Source organism: Antedon bifida, chromosome 2 (assembly GCF_963402885.1).
Source record: "Antedon bifida chromosome 2, ecAntBifi1.1, whole genome shotgun sequence".
Taxonomy (NCBI): domain Eukaryota; kingdom Metazoa; phylum Echinodermata; class Crinoidea; order Comatulida; family Antedonidae; genus Antedon; species Antedon bifida.
The window spans coordinates 11409889-11425033 of record NC_136227.1 but is presented as its reverse complement, the minus strand read 5'-3'; the positions used below and the strand labels follow the sequence as shown (position 1 = coordinate 11425033).

General features: G+C 33.4%; 2 protein-coding genes across 4 annotated transcripts; both read left to right on the top strand.

The window, feature by feature from the left end:
• Positions 1-2094: 2094 nt before the first annotated feature.
• On the top strand, positions 2095-4686 carry LOC144835027 (uncharacterized). The gene is made up of 2 exons (XM_078690038.1): positions 2095-2166; positions 2667-4686. Exon 2 carries the CDS (start codon positions 2673-2675, stop codon positions 3291-3293), a length of 621 nt encoding a protein of 206 aa, XP_078546164.1. The 5' UTR covers positions 2095-2166; positions 2667-2672; the 3' UTR covers positions 3294-4686.
• Positions 4687-5730: 1044 nt separating this feature from the next.
• LOC144835026 (coiled-coil domain-containing protein 63-like) lies at positions 5731-15144 on the top strand. 3 transcript variants are annotated; one of them, XM_078690034.1, is made up of 10 exons: positions 5731-5831; positions 6595-6757; positions 8748-8937; positions 9620-9742; positions 10317-10498; positions 11759-11949; positions 12526-12815; positions 13103-13354; positions 13919-14040; positions 14828-15144. In XM_078690034.1, the coding sequence occupies exons 2-10, from the start codon at positions 6600-6602 to the stop codon at positions 15036-15038; spliced, it is 1719 nt and encodes a 572-aa protein (XP_078546160.1). In that variant the 5' UTR covers positions 5731-5831; positions 6595-6599; the 3' UTR covers positions 15039-15144. The 3 variants fall into 3 exon arrangements, with proteins under 3 accessions (XP_078546160.1, XP_078546161.1, XP_078546163.1); XM_078690035.1 differs by having other exon boundaries at positions 5731-5835; positions 6599-6757; XM_078690037.1 differs by having other exon boundaries at positions 5751-5769.
• Position 15145: the final 1 nt, after the last annotated feature.

The following is a 15145-nucleotide window of genomic DNA, read 5'->3' as shown; positions in this document are numbered from 1 at the left end:
AAAAATAGGTTTTATCATCCCATTGTATGTATGCATTTGATTGATAATGGTAGTACCCATTTCGAATTGGCTTTTAACAACTTTAACTTACGAATCATGAACGTAAATGGATTCAACAAAGTAATGAAAATAATTGTAAACGATTCGGACCTATTTAAAAAAATTCTAAATTGTATGTAGACTGTAGTTGTATCTTCCTTTTTTGATTTAATGTAAATGTTTTATTTATGTGGAAGAACACATTTTGAACGAACCTCCGTTTTAAAATAAAGATTTTATTATCATTATCATCAAGACGCTATTTTTTGTTTTATAAAATCTCTCGCTATACTAAGGATTAAAAATTACATTCGGCTCCGTCTTCACATTTTTTTTTGACAAATTAAATTTTTATGTTGTAAATTTCTCGACAAAAATAATTTTATCTTACACAATTTTTGACAAAATTAGTTTCTATGCCTTTACAACTTCCTTTTAAAAATTTCTTTTTTTTGTTATAAATTTCCCGACAAAAATGTTTTAAGTTGTAACTTTCTTGACAATTACATCCATTATCATTTGTTGGTCGAGTGCTATGGTTGATTTAGAGGAAGCGGGTTTTAGCATACATTGAATATAAATTGACGGGATTAGTTGTTTTGGACTCACCTATCCTCCAGAGTAGGCCTACTATTCGTGCTTGTAAAGAGTTGGAATACTTTTAAATTTTAATTTTTTAGATTTGTGTAAAGATATTTTTTCGGAAGCGCTGTATTATGTATTAGAACGAATGATGAGCGCGATAGAAAAATAAACGTCGGCGGCATAATCTAAATAAACATGCCTCTAGGCAAATGGAAAGTAAAGCCTTGTGTGTAAGACGATGGTAACTAAAAACAAAAAAACCCTAGCTCCTTTACCGCATCATTACGCCAACCAGTCAAACAAGTTGACTTTGGATATGAATGCTGCAAAAAGCTTTGTGATCAGGGCTCAACAATTGATGCCTCTTATGACTTGCATATCCCTCCTCTCCCCAACCCAAACAATTATTTTGTCATCCATAACTAATCATCAATGCCAATTTTTTTTTTTGTTTATTGACAAATATTAAGTTTACAAAGATATACTAAAACATTGTTAAAAGATAACACTCCCCCTGCATGGCCACTTTGAACAGCCTGCCAATCTCCACACCTTCATAAATCCAAATACAGTAGGAGAACGTCTGTGTCACTTTTTTATATTTTATTGTTAACACCAATTTTTTAGATTTAATGTAAAAAGAATACATTTTTATTATTATTATGATGTGACAAACGATTGATTATAATAAGTTTTTAATGGTAGACCTAAAGCTCTGTCTACACTATCAAACTTTATGTGAAAAAAAATGTGATGCGGCCATATATGGACATGATGATGCCATATCACTACCATATTTAAGCATATCACTACCATATTTGGGCATGTCACACTTTTGTTGTCAAACTAGTTTGAGAGTGTGGACAGAGCTTAACATCTTCTCAATTGTTTTTGCAGGACTTGTTGTATGTACATGTGTTGTGGCACAGTGTGACACTGAATTGCAGTTAGAAAATGTAAAACGTGTCTCCTGTGGATTTTTAAAGGAAAAGTTTTCGTTATTTGAACTTCGTAATGACGTACGAGAATCGGTTGTATGTTTCTTTTTTGTTCGTTGATAAAAAATAAATAAATAAATATTCTTAAATTATTTATTTTATTTGTAATGTGCGTGTTTCGTTTACTATTTATTTTTATTTATTTTTTTATTTTTTTTCGTTCAGAATTTGTCTCTGTGTAGGAAGGGAGGTTGTTTTCAGAGCAGTATAGCATTCTTAGTGACTGATATGGTGTAAACGCTTGTTTTTCGTTGAATGTCTTCAGTTATTATTGTGAACACCATGATCTCTCTAATTAATTTTAGATGTGTTATAATGTTTACAAAAAAGTACGTATATAAAAGTACGCCTTAAAATCGAAGAATATTTTTAATAGGAACAGTATGTTATAATGTATTTAATTATAACGTGACGAGTGTATTAATTAAAAAGTACGCCCTCTATAATGCTGAGATCATAACAACAACAGAAATGGGATTTCCATGGATGGATGGCGTGAGAATAGAAAAAGGTTCTCCGGAAATATTGTATAGGCCTAGCCTAGGTACGTACAGACACATTATACACCAACTAACTATCTATAAATAAGATGATCAATTATGCTACGTTGAATACATTGTTTCCTGTGAACTATTACATAGTACCGGCATATTTTAGGGCTTGTTGGGTTATACCCTACTAATAATACTAACCTAGCCTAGCCTACTATTATAAGCTACTAGCTATATGGTCGAAGCGGCCGCCAACCAAAGCGGCCACCAGTTTAATATCGTCATTTGTATGGAACGCCGTGTGCGCTTTAATCTTGGATTGTTGTAGTCAACGACATGGCCTATAGCGAGTTGAGTTACAGCTCTTCTTTATATTTCTATAACAAGTTGTATAATAAGTTTGCCGGCCGTTAAATCAATGTATATTTTATATGTATTTTAATATTAACTTACATGCTATCGAATCTTATATCACTACCATATTTGGGCATGTCACACTTTTTTAGTTTGATAGTGTAGACAGAGCTTAACATCTTCTATATTGTTTTTGCAGGACAAGATGGTATTATTTATTGTAGCCATATTCGTCATTGGTTTTTTTTCGTATGTGATGTACCTGCAAAGTAAAAATGACTCATTACAAGAGGCATTGTCTACAGCCGAAAGAAAAATACAAAATTTAAATTGTGAGATAAAAACTCATTTACTTTGTATAGACTTACTGCAGAATGATGTTGAGGAGGCGCGAAAAAGTTTAGTGAATATGGAACGTTTGGAAAAAGAAAATGCGTCAATGTTTGAGACCATTCAATGTACAACGAAAGAAAACCAGAGCCTTCAGGATGAAATCAAGTCCATTAAACACCAAAAAGCGGAAGAATTTATCAACAATCTAGAAAGAGAAAGAAATGCGGCACAGAAGAGAGAAAGTGAATATTCTATTAAACTTCAAAATGAACAAGCTTGTCTCAAGAAACGACTGCAGGAGATCGAGTCTCTGAAGCAAGAAGCAGAGGATTCTAAACTTTGTGTTATTTGTGATGAAGCCGCAAAGAACGTTGTTTTTATGCCATGTGGTCATTGCTGCTCTTGTGAATCCTGCTATGATAGCCTTCCAACGAAAATATGTCCGGTTTGTAGAGAGAAGATAATCAATACACAGTCAATATATATATCATAATCAATACAAATAATCAATAAGTGTCAATACACAATCAATACATATAATCAATTCACATTCATATAATAAATACACAGTCAAGACATATAATCAATACAAATAATCAATAATGTCAAGACACAATCAATACATATAATCAATCCACAGTCATATAATCAATGTACAGTCAATATACATATAATCAATGTGACACAGTTAATACACATAATAAATACAGATTCAATAATGAATACAACACAATATAATCATTCATAGTCAATATATATACAGAGTCATTATACATATATCAATATAATTCAATATAAATGATCAATAAATTGTCAGTATACCTAATCAATACACTGATATCAGACAATTTTCATATCAATACTCAACCAATATATATATCAACTGTCATATTGTAAATGACAAGACATTTCCAGAACAAACCCCACACAAGATGCTCTACATAAACAATATTATTTTGATATAGCACATTTTACAGAACTTCCAATACACTGTAAAAATCGAACTAATATAAATTATTCCGATTTTTTTTACTGAAATAATGGTTTTGATTTGTATTTTGTTATGACAAACTCTAACCAGAATAAATTTAGTTATGTTCAGCAAAAAAAACAAATTTAAGTAAAATCCAAAATAATATTGACACTATTAGTTTGTATGGCAATCGTATTGATATTAATGCTAAATATATAGACCACCCAGGTGTATAAAATAGATACCGGGTTAGATCAAGACACAAGTTTGTGCTAATTACTTGCTGCATTATGGGAGTATATTTCCATACATGTTTGATCCAAAAAATGACTGGGGTAATAATGTGCAGTACATTGAGAACTTGCTTATATGTGCTACATAAAAATGAACTACCATTATTATTACACTAATTTTATCTGCTGCAATGCAAGAAATACAGTGTTATGCAGGACAACTTCCAGTTAAAGACCACTTCTGAAACCCAGGTTTTAGTGGTCTTTATAGTAGCTTTGGTTCCAGGCAGAATTTTGACTTAATATTAGTAAAAAGATAAATATTTTGGCACATATGGCGTTTTATACGTATACTACTTGAGCTTGTATTTTCAGACAAAAATCGAAACGTCCACTGGTGGACTAAGAACAAAAGACAATAAATACAGACTTGGAGCAAGTCTATAGCTAAAGATGCTCTAGAAATGGTCTTTAAATTACCCTATTTGGAGGGAAATTAAATGTCAGAATGGTTATCTTGCTCCCAGGAGTAATAAATGTAATCAGGTTGCTTTGTCTTACAATGTCCACTTGTGTGTATTACAAAAAATGCAGTATTTGTCTGGTTTTATTAACATTTTCAATAGCTATTCTATAGTAACAAGTATATTTTTAAAGTGATCTTTAATTGGAAGGAAAATGTTCAGTTGTGTCGGGGGGGGGGGGGCTTCTTATTCTTATGCTAAATGATAAACTGGGGCCATGTTCAGGGGTATTTAATTGGAGGGAGTCTTTAATTGTAGTGGTCTTTAATTGGAGGGAGTCTTTAATTGTAGTGGTCTTTAATTGGAGGGAAAAACCTGTGCAAACATTCTACAGTTGTCTCAAATGTAATTATTGTTTGTTTTTGCAATTTAGATAATTTTGTTTTTCAACGTGCAACAATTTTCATGTACAATTTTTTCTTTTGACTTATTTTTTTTTAAGCTTTTAAAATGTTGTTTATGTGCTTTTTATACTTTTTTGTATATATTGTTTACTATGAACATTAATAAACTTGAGTTTATTTGAACAGCGTCTCCTTGTATTAAAAAACAGTATAAACATTTTGTAAGATATTAAAAATAATGTAAATTTTCTAAAATAAGAAGGATTGATAAATTCTTCATCGGAATGCATCGAATTACAGTACTATATACACTATGAATATATCACTACTGCATTTGAAATATTTTCAAAAGAAAAATTAATATATGATAAACTTCTAAAAATAAATGTATTTGAAAGTGAATTGCACTTGTATAATTTCATGTTATGTTTTATATTTCGTCTAAAGTATCAACCCAACCGATTTAGTTGGTTAGGGAGAAGTTTGGAAAAAACTCGGGCCTACAGTATGTACAATTCCTATCGTATTGATTATGCTCGCCGTCCCACGTGATCCAACTGACGTGATCTCTCAATACAAACTAATACGTGCACGTACTCTTATTTCCTTTATGCATTACGTCATTCCATAACTAGTGCCATCATAGGAGTATTGTAATCTGTAATTTATTTTTACCAAAAAACATCAATGAATGTTGACTTCAGCGTGATGACGTCGCGCGTGCTGACCTAATTTCGTATCGCGTTGGCGTTAGACCACGCGCGCATTTCGGAAGTAATCCCGCGCGCGTAGAAGGAAAAGAAGAATCCTTAGCAACGACCAAAAACATTACTTCAAATAAAACTAGGCCTGATATGAAGAAGACACAACAAAGTGAGAGGGATAAAACAAATTGGTATAGGCCTAGTTGATACTTAAACTGGTTGGTTAGTTTATAACCTTTATATTCCACAATATTTAAGTGTTATAAATTACATAGGCCTGTCCTGATTAGGCCTGGGCTAATAGTAATATTAGGAATAACCTTGGCCTCTAGCTAGTATTATAGTAGTAGGCCTATGAACAGAATAGTCAAAATCGTTGATCTACGATTAGGCCTAGGCTAGATCGATGTGCAAGATTGATATTACTGTATACTATTACTATAGGCCGAGGCAGTATTTATTTATTTAAAAAAAAAAAAAACTATTTCAAGACCCAAGTAAGTGGATAGGACAACATATCTGTAAAAAAATGTAAATACATATTTGTTTGAATAGTAGTCTTAATTAAGCTCTGTCTACACTATCATCAATCTAGTTTGACAAAAAATGTGATGTACCAAAATATGGTGGTGATGATACGCCCGAAATAATATGGCAATGGTATGTCATCATCATGTCCATGTATGGGCACATCACATACAGTTTAATAGTTTAGATAGAGCTTTATAGTTAAACTTAGCCTAGGCCTGATTACATTAATTCACTTCGAAAAAAATGTTGGATCGGATAAAAATATTTACCCGATAAAACCGTAATATAAATATTCCTGAAATCACTGGTGTTTTGATCAACTATTAACTATTTGTTGTAATAAGTGTAATCAGAATTTTGGATCATTTTTTACAACTTTTTTAAAGTTACAAAATGGCCTATTCAAGGTTTGAATTTATCCAAAGATTAAAAGAAAAAAGAAGCACATTGACTTCATTTTGAGATTTTGTATTATATCTTTGTAGAAAGTATGAATAGGCCTACAAGTCGACGATCTGACATCAGTGAAGCTGATAATGACTGTTTGGCTGAGATAGAACTCTCCCGTTTACAGAGACAGTACAGGATTCTTGAAAACGACAGAAAGGCCTACTTCGAAGAATCGCAAAATCTTGTTAGAAAACAAAAGTAACACTTCCACTTTGTCGCAAACTCTTCTTAGAAAACAAAAGTAACATTTCCTCTTTGTCGCAAACTCTTCTTAGAAACAAAAGTAACATTTCCTCTTTGTCGCACACTCTTCTTAGAAACAAAAGTAACATTTCCTCTTTGTCGCAAACTCTTCTTAGAAACAAAAGTAACATTTCCTCTTTGTCGCAAACTATTGTTAGAAACAAAAATAACATTCCTCTTTGTCGCAATATCTTGTTAGAAAACAAAAAGTAACACTTCCACTTTGTCGCAAACTCTTCTTAGAAACAAAAGTAACATATTTCCTCTTTGTAGCAAACTCTTCTTAGAAAACAAAAAGTAACATTTCCCCCTTTGTCTCAAACTCTTGTTATAAAATAAAAAGTAACACTTCCACTTTGTCGCAAACTCTTCTTAGAAACAAAATTAATATATTTCCTCTTTGTCGCAAACTCTTCTTAGAAAACAAAAAGTAACACTTTCCTCTTGTTAGAGAACAAATATTAACACTTCCCCCTTTGTCGAAAACTCTTGTTAGAAAACAAAGGTAACATTCCTTCTTTGTCGCAAACTCTTGTTAGTAAACAAAAAACAACATTTCCCCCTTTGTCACAAACTCTTGTTATAAAATAAAAAGTAACACTTCCACTTTGTCGCAAACTCTTCTTAGAAACAAAAGTAATATATTTCCTCTTTGTCGCAAACTCTTCTTAGAAAACAAAAAGTAACACTTTCCTCTTGTTAGAGAACAAATATTAACACTTCCCCCCCCCCCCCCTTTGGAAGAAACACAAAGTAACACTTTCCTTTGTCGCAAACTCTTGTTAGAGAACAAATATTAACATTTCCCCCTTTGTCGAAAACTCTTGTTAGAAAACAAAGGTAACATTCCTTCTTTGTTGCAAACTCTTGTTAGTAAACAAAAAACAACATTTCCCCCTTTGCCACAAACTCTTGTTAGAAAACAAAGGTAACATTCCTTCTTTGTCGCAAACTCTTGTTAGTAAACAAAAACAACATTTCCCCCTTTGTCGCAAACTCTTCTTAGAAAACACAAAGTAACACTTTCTTTTGTCGCAAACTCTTGTTAGAGAACAAATATTAACACTTCCCCCTTTGCCACAAACTCTTGTTAGAAAACAAAGGTAACATTCCTTCTTTGTCGCAAACTCTTGTTAGTAAACAAAAAACAACATTTCCCCCTTTGTCACAAACTCTTGTTATAAAATAAAAAGTAACACTTCCACTTTGTCGCAAACTCTTCTTAGAAACAAAAGTAATATATTTCCTCTTTGTCGCAAACTCTTCTTAGAAAACAAAAAGTAACACTTTCCTCTTGTTAGAGAACAAATATTAACACTTCCCCCCCTTTGGAAGAAACACAAAGTAACACTTTCCTTTGTTGCAAACTCTTGTTAGAGAACAAATATTAACATTTCCCCCTTTGTCGAAAACTCTTGTTAGAAAACAAAGGTAACATTCCTTCTTTGTTGCAAACTCTTGTTAGTAAACAAAAAACAACATTTCCCCCTTTGCCACAAACTCTTGTTAGAAAACAAAGGTAACATTCCTTCTTTGTCGCAAACTCTTGTTAGTAAACAAAAACAACATTTCCCCCTTTGTCGCAAACTCTTCTTAGAAAACACAAAGTAACACTTTCTTTTGTCGCAAAGTCTTGTTAGAGAACAAATATTAACATTTCCCCCTTTGTCGAAAACTCTTGTTAGAAAACAAAGGTAACATTCCTTCTTTGTTGCAAACTCTTGTTAGTAAACAAAAAACAACATTTCCCCCTTTGTCACAAACTCTTGTTAGAAAACAAAGGTAACATTCCTTCTTTGTCGCAAACTCTTGTTAGTAAACAAAAAACAACATTTCCTCTTTGTCACAAACTCTTGTTAGAAAACAAAGGTAACATTCCTTCTTTGTTGCAAACTCTTGTTAGTAAAAAAAAACAACATTTGTCAGTATCTTGCTTTTTTTTAAGAGTCCACTTGGAGTCATTGAAGGAAGAAAACAACGAGATAGAGACAAACTTAAAGCTAGCCACCAGTACAGCAAATGATAAGAAAGACAGAGCATGCTCCAAGAAGATCAATTCTTTAGTTTGTGACCATGATGAATATTTAAATATGATTGATACAGAGAAACAAGCTATCAAGGAGTTGGATAAAGAGGTAAAATTAGTTATCAAACTATTTTCTATTTATGTTTTTGTTTGTTTAATTATTTTAGATTATTATAAATCACGTTTGAAGATGTGATCATACAGAAAAACTTTTCCTTTGGAACACCGATATTCAGGGGACAACATTGTTGTTAAAGCTCTGTCTACACTATCAAACTAGTCTGAAAAAAAGTGTGATGTGCCCAATTATGGTAGTGATATGACATCATCATGTTCATATATGGGTACTTTTATAAAGTTTTTATAAAGGTAAAGTTATAGCAGGGAAAAGTTGAATTATAGTGATAGTGTAGACAAGGGGACTTTACTGTTGCGCAGTGGTTCTATTGTATTTATTTTTATAATGGAATCTTTAGTTAGTAAATTTGAGGAAGTGATTTTGCTTTTCATAAGGAAATTAAATAATGTGATAAAAGTAATAGGTTATGTGGACAAATAGAGAAAAAAATACACCTAATGATAATTTTAAAGAACATATGTTCTTTAAAAAATGGTCGGATATAATCTGGTATAATTTTAATTATCTACCTTAATTGATATACAATATCAATGCATAGCAGGACAAACGTCTTGCCTACTTAGCTCTCTGATGCAACGCTATCGTCCCTGGGCCGAATCTTCCCGGCCAGTTATTGGCAATAAATTCACCGACTAAAATGATTGTTTTACAGATTTTGATTATGGAAGATAAAGTGAATGATCAATATAAATCCCTGGGTGATAGCAGTCGAAGTCAAACACGCCATTTAATGACGGACAAACGCCTCAGAATTCTTGAGAATCGGCTCCATAAGGTAATATAACCATACTTCAACCATTACCATTAAACGACTACGTTAAGAGTGAATAATTTAGAAAACATAAAAACAACCCATATGTGCATTCTCGATTTGCTTTTCTTGAACTGTAGGTGCCAAATAATGTGATTATTTGAGTATCCTTACCACATCACACTTTTTGTTCAAACTAGTTTGATAGTGTAGACAGAGGTTTAGACACTTTTTAAAACATATATATTTTGAGATAAATTCTAGTATTCATCAAATTGGAGCCTAGTCACTATACCGAAGGGTGTAACATTTCCCACATTACAAACTGTGCGTTAATTCTGGCCGGCGCAGTTGCAGCGTGTTTCCGCAGCCACAAAATAATCGATAATTAACCGATACAAATTAACCGATAACGTTTCTGTATAAACAGGGTTTCACCGATTCCGCTAAACAATAAATAATTTAATAATTATCTGATTATTGGTTAATGTATTAACTGATAATTTTGTTACTGCTTTGAAAAAAATGGCCTTAATTTCTCCATGATAATATCCAATGTCAATGTGTTTAATCCAAAACAAAATCTCTCTTGTTGCAGGCAACCATTGGCTTCAACGACATGTTGAGTGCAAACGCAGAATTACGATGCAACATCGACCACCTGACGCAAGAACGGCACATCTTTGATTCGTTGTACAAAAAGTTATTAAAAGAACAACAGAATGTCAAGCGAGAAATGAACGAAGTTATACAGCAGTCGACGGCAGCTTATGATGCAAGGTAGTTATACCAAGGCAATCTAACATCAGGATGCTGAACTCCGGAGATCAAAGGGTTTATATGTGGCTGCGACATGTACACGATCAGTCCCACGCCCCTTGCAGACACAGCGCCCAGGAGAATGTGTAGGCCTATATTGTACAGCACTGTTGGTATAACATAAAATGACTGTTACGAGTTCCTATCTTGGCAAGGCGAGCTCAGTATTCTGTTGTTAGATTACCTTGGTTAAACTTTGCCGTCGGCGGAAAAATATGGTGTTGTCAGAGAATGTATACTTGCATAACAACAATCTGTCTTGAGTAAAATAAATCGCATATGCGCACTGATTGATTTGACAGTTAGGGGCAGCTGACTGGGTTCTGTTTCCTTTAGTTCTTTCTTTCTTTACCTAGTCATCAGTAGTTGACTGGATTCTGTTTCCAGTTCTTACTTTCTTCCTTTACCCAGTCATCAGTAGTTGACTGGGTTCTGTTTCCTTTAGTTCTTTCTTCCTTTACCCAGTCATCAGTAGTTGACTGGGTTCTGTTTCCTTTAGTTCTTTCTTCCTTTACCCAGTCATCAGTAGTTGACTGGGTTCTGTTTCCTTTAGTTCTTTCTTTCTTTACCCAGTCATCAGTAGTTGACTGGGTTCTGTTTCCTTTAGTTCTTTCTTTCTTTACCCAGTCATCAGTAGTTGACTGCGTTCTGTTTCCTTTAGTTCTTTCTTTCTTTTCCCAGTCATCAGTAGTTGACTGAGTTCTGTTTCCTTTAGTTCTTTCTTCCTTTACCCAGTCATCAGTAGTTGACTGGGTTCTGTTTCCTTTAGTTCTTTCTTCCTTTTCCCAGTCATCAGTAGTTGACTGGGTTCTGTTTCCTTTAGTTCTTTCTTTCTTTACCCAGTCATCAGTAGTTGACTGGGTTCTGTTTCCTTTAGTTCTTTCTTTCTTTACCCAGTCATCAGTAGTTGACTGGGTTCTGTTTCCTTTAGTTCTTTCTTTCTTTACCCAGTCATCAGTAGTTGACTGCGTTCTGTTTCCTTTAGTTCTTTCTTTATTTTCCCAGTCATCAGTAGTTGACTGAATTCTGTTTCCAGTTCTTTTCTTTTCTTCTTTCTTTCTCAAAGTAGTAGATTATCATATTGATTTCAAAATGGCTATTCAACATACTCTAGTTTATGTTTGTATCGTTTTTAATGTTTGTGAGGGATTGTTCTCGTGTAAGTTCATGTCATTCTAGTCAGATATTATTTTCATTGATTTACATTCATTTGAAATGAAGGGACGAAGCCCAGACAAAAATGATGGCACTACGTGACAGAAGTGACAAGGAACAAGCACAGTACAACTTAGAATTGAAGGAATTACATCGAATCATTGATCACGACAGAAAGTTGAAGGAGTTTATGGCAATTAAGGCACAGGAAAGAATGGAAATAAAGGCTATTGAAGCGGCAAAGTGCAAAAAGAAAGGTAAACTTAAGTATTACTTTATTATTTTCTTTTCGAAATGTAAGACAAAACTCAATTTCTTGTATGTGCTTAAATTCGTTTTGTTTGGTGTGTGTAAACGTTTCCAAATTGAATACATACCAAAAAAAATTGCCTCTGATCGGAGTCTTTCACTCACCTGGCAAGTTTTTCTCTATGCAAATCGTTTTAGACACCACAAAACTACATGGTTTTAATTGTACGCGTTCAAATTCTGATAAATAATGGTACGCGCGTGTCTACTTCCGCATAATAATTCAAACGTTTACAATAATGTTACGCGTGCGTAACAAAGAGGTACACTGTTGACGCCCATACCATTTTTACTACGCGCCACGCAGTTGTTAGGTCAAAAATGTCAGTCTGTGCATTCTCAGTCAGAGAAACGCATACGCAGAATGACTCCTATAAACAACTAGTGTGCAGTCACCTGGCGCGTCGTGAAAACAGATCGCCATTACCAGTTTTGATCGCGCACGATTTAAGCCGTGGTGTCCGGGACAAAAAATACATTAACATTTTATTAATAAACCGAGAATTAAATATTCTTTACCTCAGATGACGAAAAATCCAACACTAAAATTCAAGAAGAAGAGATAAAATCTTTAGATGTAATTTTTGAGAGAATTAAAGAGTTCACTGGAGAAAAAAGCCTTGATGGCCTGGTTCGAAAATTCATTGAAAACGAAGACAAGAATTTCGCATTGTTCAACTATGTGAACGAGTTGAACAACCAGGTAGAAATGCTACAAGACCAAATACAGAATATCGAACTGGATATTGATAGCTTCAAAAAACAGGGAATGAAACTGGATAAGCATAGACATGCCATTATGAAAGATTTAGAGGTAAGATAAGACCACCAGAAGGTGTGGCATGGTTTTGCTCCTTCGTGGCCAAATTGTCTCATCTCATAATATTCTGTCGTCTAAATCGTGAGACAAGGAAGGAAAGAGATCTTTCAACACTAGGTTTTAGGACAACGTCAATATTTCGGCCTGAGTGAAATAAATTCACGTACTTGTTGAAGATAATTTTTTGCTCTCTTCTAAAACTTAAGTCAGACAGAAGCAGTCCATTTTTATAGCCGCAGGCCTATATAGACGTATAGAAATATATCTATCATATCTTACAGGCTAAGTGTACAGAGAAAACGAAAGTAGGCGATGGATTTGAAACAAAGTTAAAACACTTAAGCAAGAATTTGGGACAGCTGAAGGGAGCAATTCTAAGTTTGTTCCGTAAAGCGGAATGTGACGAATCGACCATTACTGAAATGTTAGGTTCGGTGGCTGGAATTGACGACAGCAATGTCATGCTGTATTTAGGCAGTATTGAGCAGAAAGTTAGCGATCTTCTTCTGTCACAGAACTACTTACAGCATAAGGTAGGAAATCATTAGAAAACTACAAGTGCGGCGGTGGTTAATCGCTAGATCTGATACCGCGCTCACATTTAAAATTCTCAATGAGTATGGAAGTTTTCATATATTTTTAATTTATAATATTTTTTTAAAAATAGAGAATGATTTAATTTAGTAGGATGTACGTTAACTAATATATATAAAGTTTTCTTCACACATTCCTTGCGTTTCAACGAAACTTTCAGCTGATATTGTGTCTCTCTCGAAATGTACTAAAGTACACTGCAAAATGGAGAAAATGGTAAAAGATAAGAACCCTTTTTAGAATGATGGTCCGGAAGTTAATCAACCAATTCTTAACTAATATTAGCAATCCCTGAACTGTTTCAGAACTCATGGATCCGCCTCCTCTGAACGTAATTCATTTCATTTCAGGTTTAGGCCTATTGATATTTCATGCAGTGCTTGCAGTAAATTATTACATCAATTTTGCAACAAAGGAATTCATTAAAATACACATTTGTATTAAAATGACAAGTAAAAAGAGAAAAGATCATTAGAAAATCAAATTAATTATTATTTTTTTAGTCGACTGAGAAAAGTAAACAAGAAACGACGACAGCACAGGCTCAACAAACCAACAGCATTTGCAACACCAAGTTGATAAAACATCCACAAACTGACGTCACAATAGTACCGCCCTCACTTGAGTATGTATCACTGCGCATTACGCTTAACATGCTTCGTGCTAAAAGTTTCTGTTGCGCTTTCTTTAGGCTTATTGTGTTTTCAATTTCCTTCTCCCGGAGAAGTTTGTGATGCCTTCATTTTTGATGACTTATTTTTGTACATCCTCCGACACATGATGACCGAAAGCACCAACACACTCTAAAAGTAATGTATTTGATTCGCAGAGTTAATTGACTCTCATTAATCTAGTTTTCTGCAGTTTGCCGAACTTTATGAAATGGTGGTCTACATTGGCAAACTTTGGAAAACTTTCTAACCAAACTTAGAAAGTTTTCTATAGTATAGTGGCTTATGGATTAATACACTTTTGAATAATGGCATTTAATAGGATAACGTTCACTTCTTGTGCCCTCGGCGATAAACCTTTGAACTAGCGCTAAAAAATCCTATTTCTACATAAATATGTTAAACTTCTTTCATACTTCTAAAACTTACAACAATTTTGCTCTTTTGCTGATTTTATGGTTCATTTTGATTTTGAATTGGCCATTTTGTAATTTTAATAAAGTTAACCGTTTCCGCATTAAAATAAAAACAAAAACAAATAATATAATCACTTATAAAATGACAAAACAAAAATAAATTCAACTACCAATTTGACTATTTTTTGCTTTAAATCCAATTTTTTGTAGAATTGAAACTATATTATTATGGAACATCAAAATGGCAATCATAAAATTTGACAATATATCTTTAGATATTAGCGGCCTACATTTTCTTTTTCAATCAACCTTTACTTCCTATTAGTGATAATCCTGTCGATAGTGACGATGAAATGAGCTCATCGATTGACGGTACGGGAGAGGTGCAACCGCTGACAGAGGAAGAACTCAGACGGAGGACAGCAAAAATCGTAAAACGACGACATGAAAGCATTCCAAAAAACGGAAAAGCCAACGAAAATGGAGTTCAGACTAATAAACAAAACACAGGATCGGGAGACAAAGTCAAGGCATAGATTTTAACATTTAAACGTACTAAAGTAAAAAGCTTATTATTTAATTTAAATTAGACAATTTGAAAAGCTATTCAGGTTACGAATACAAAACAATTTATTAATTAAAT

Excerpts from the sequence above, each read along its gene's own strand:
- LOC144835027 (XM_078690038.1), top strand. The coding sequence starts at position 2,673 with ATGGTATTATTTATTGTAGCCATATTCGTCATTGGTTTTTTTTCGTAT.
- LOC144835026 (XM_078690034.1), top strand. The coding sequence starts at position 6,600 with ATGAATAGGCCTACAAGTCGACGATCTGACATCAGTGAAGCTGATAAT. Across the intron at positions 8,938-9,619 it reads TCAAGGAGTTGGATAAAGAG|ATTTTGATTATGGAAGATAA; the intron begins GTAAAATTAGTT and ends ATTGTTTTACAG. Across the intron at positions 14,041-14,827 it reads ATAGTACCGCCCTCACTTGA|TGATAATCCTGTCGATAGTG; the intron begins GTATGTATCACT and ends ACTTCCTATTAG.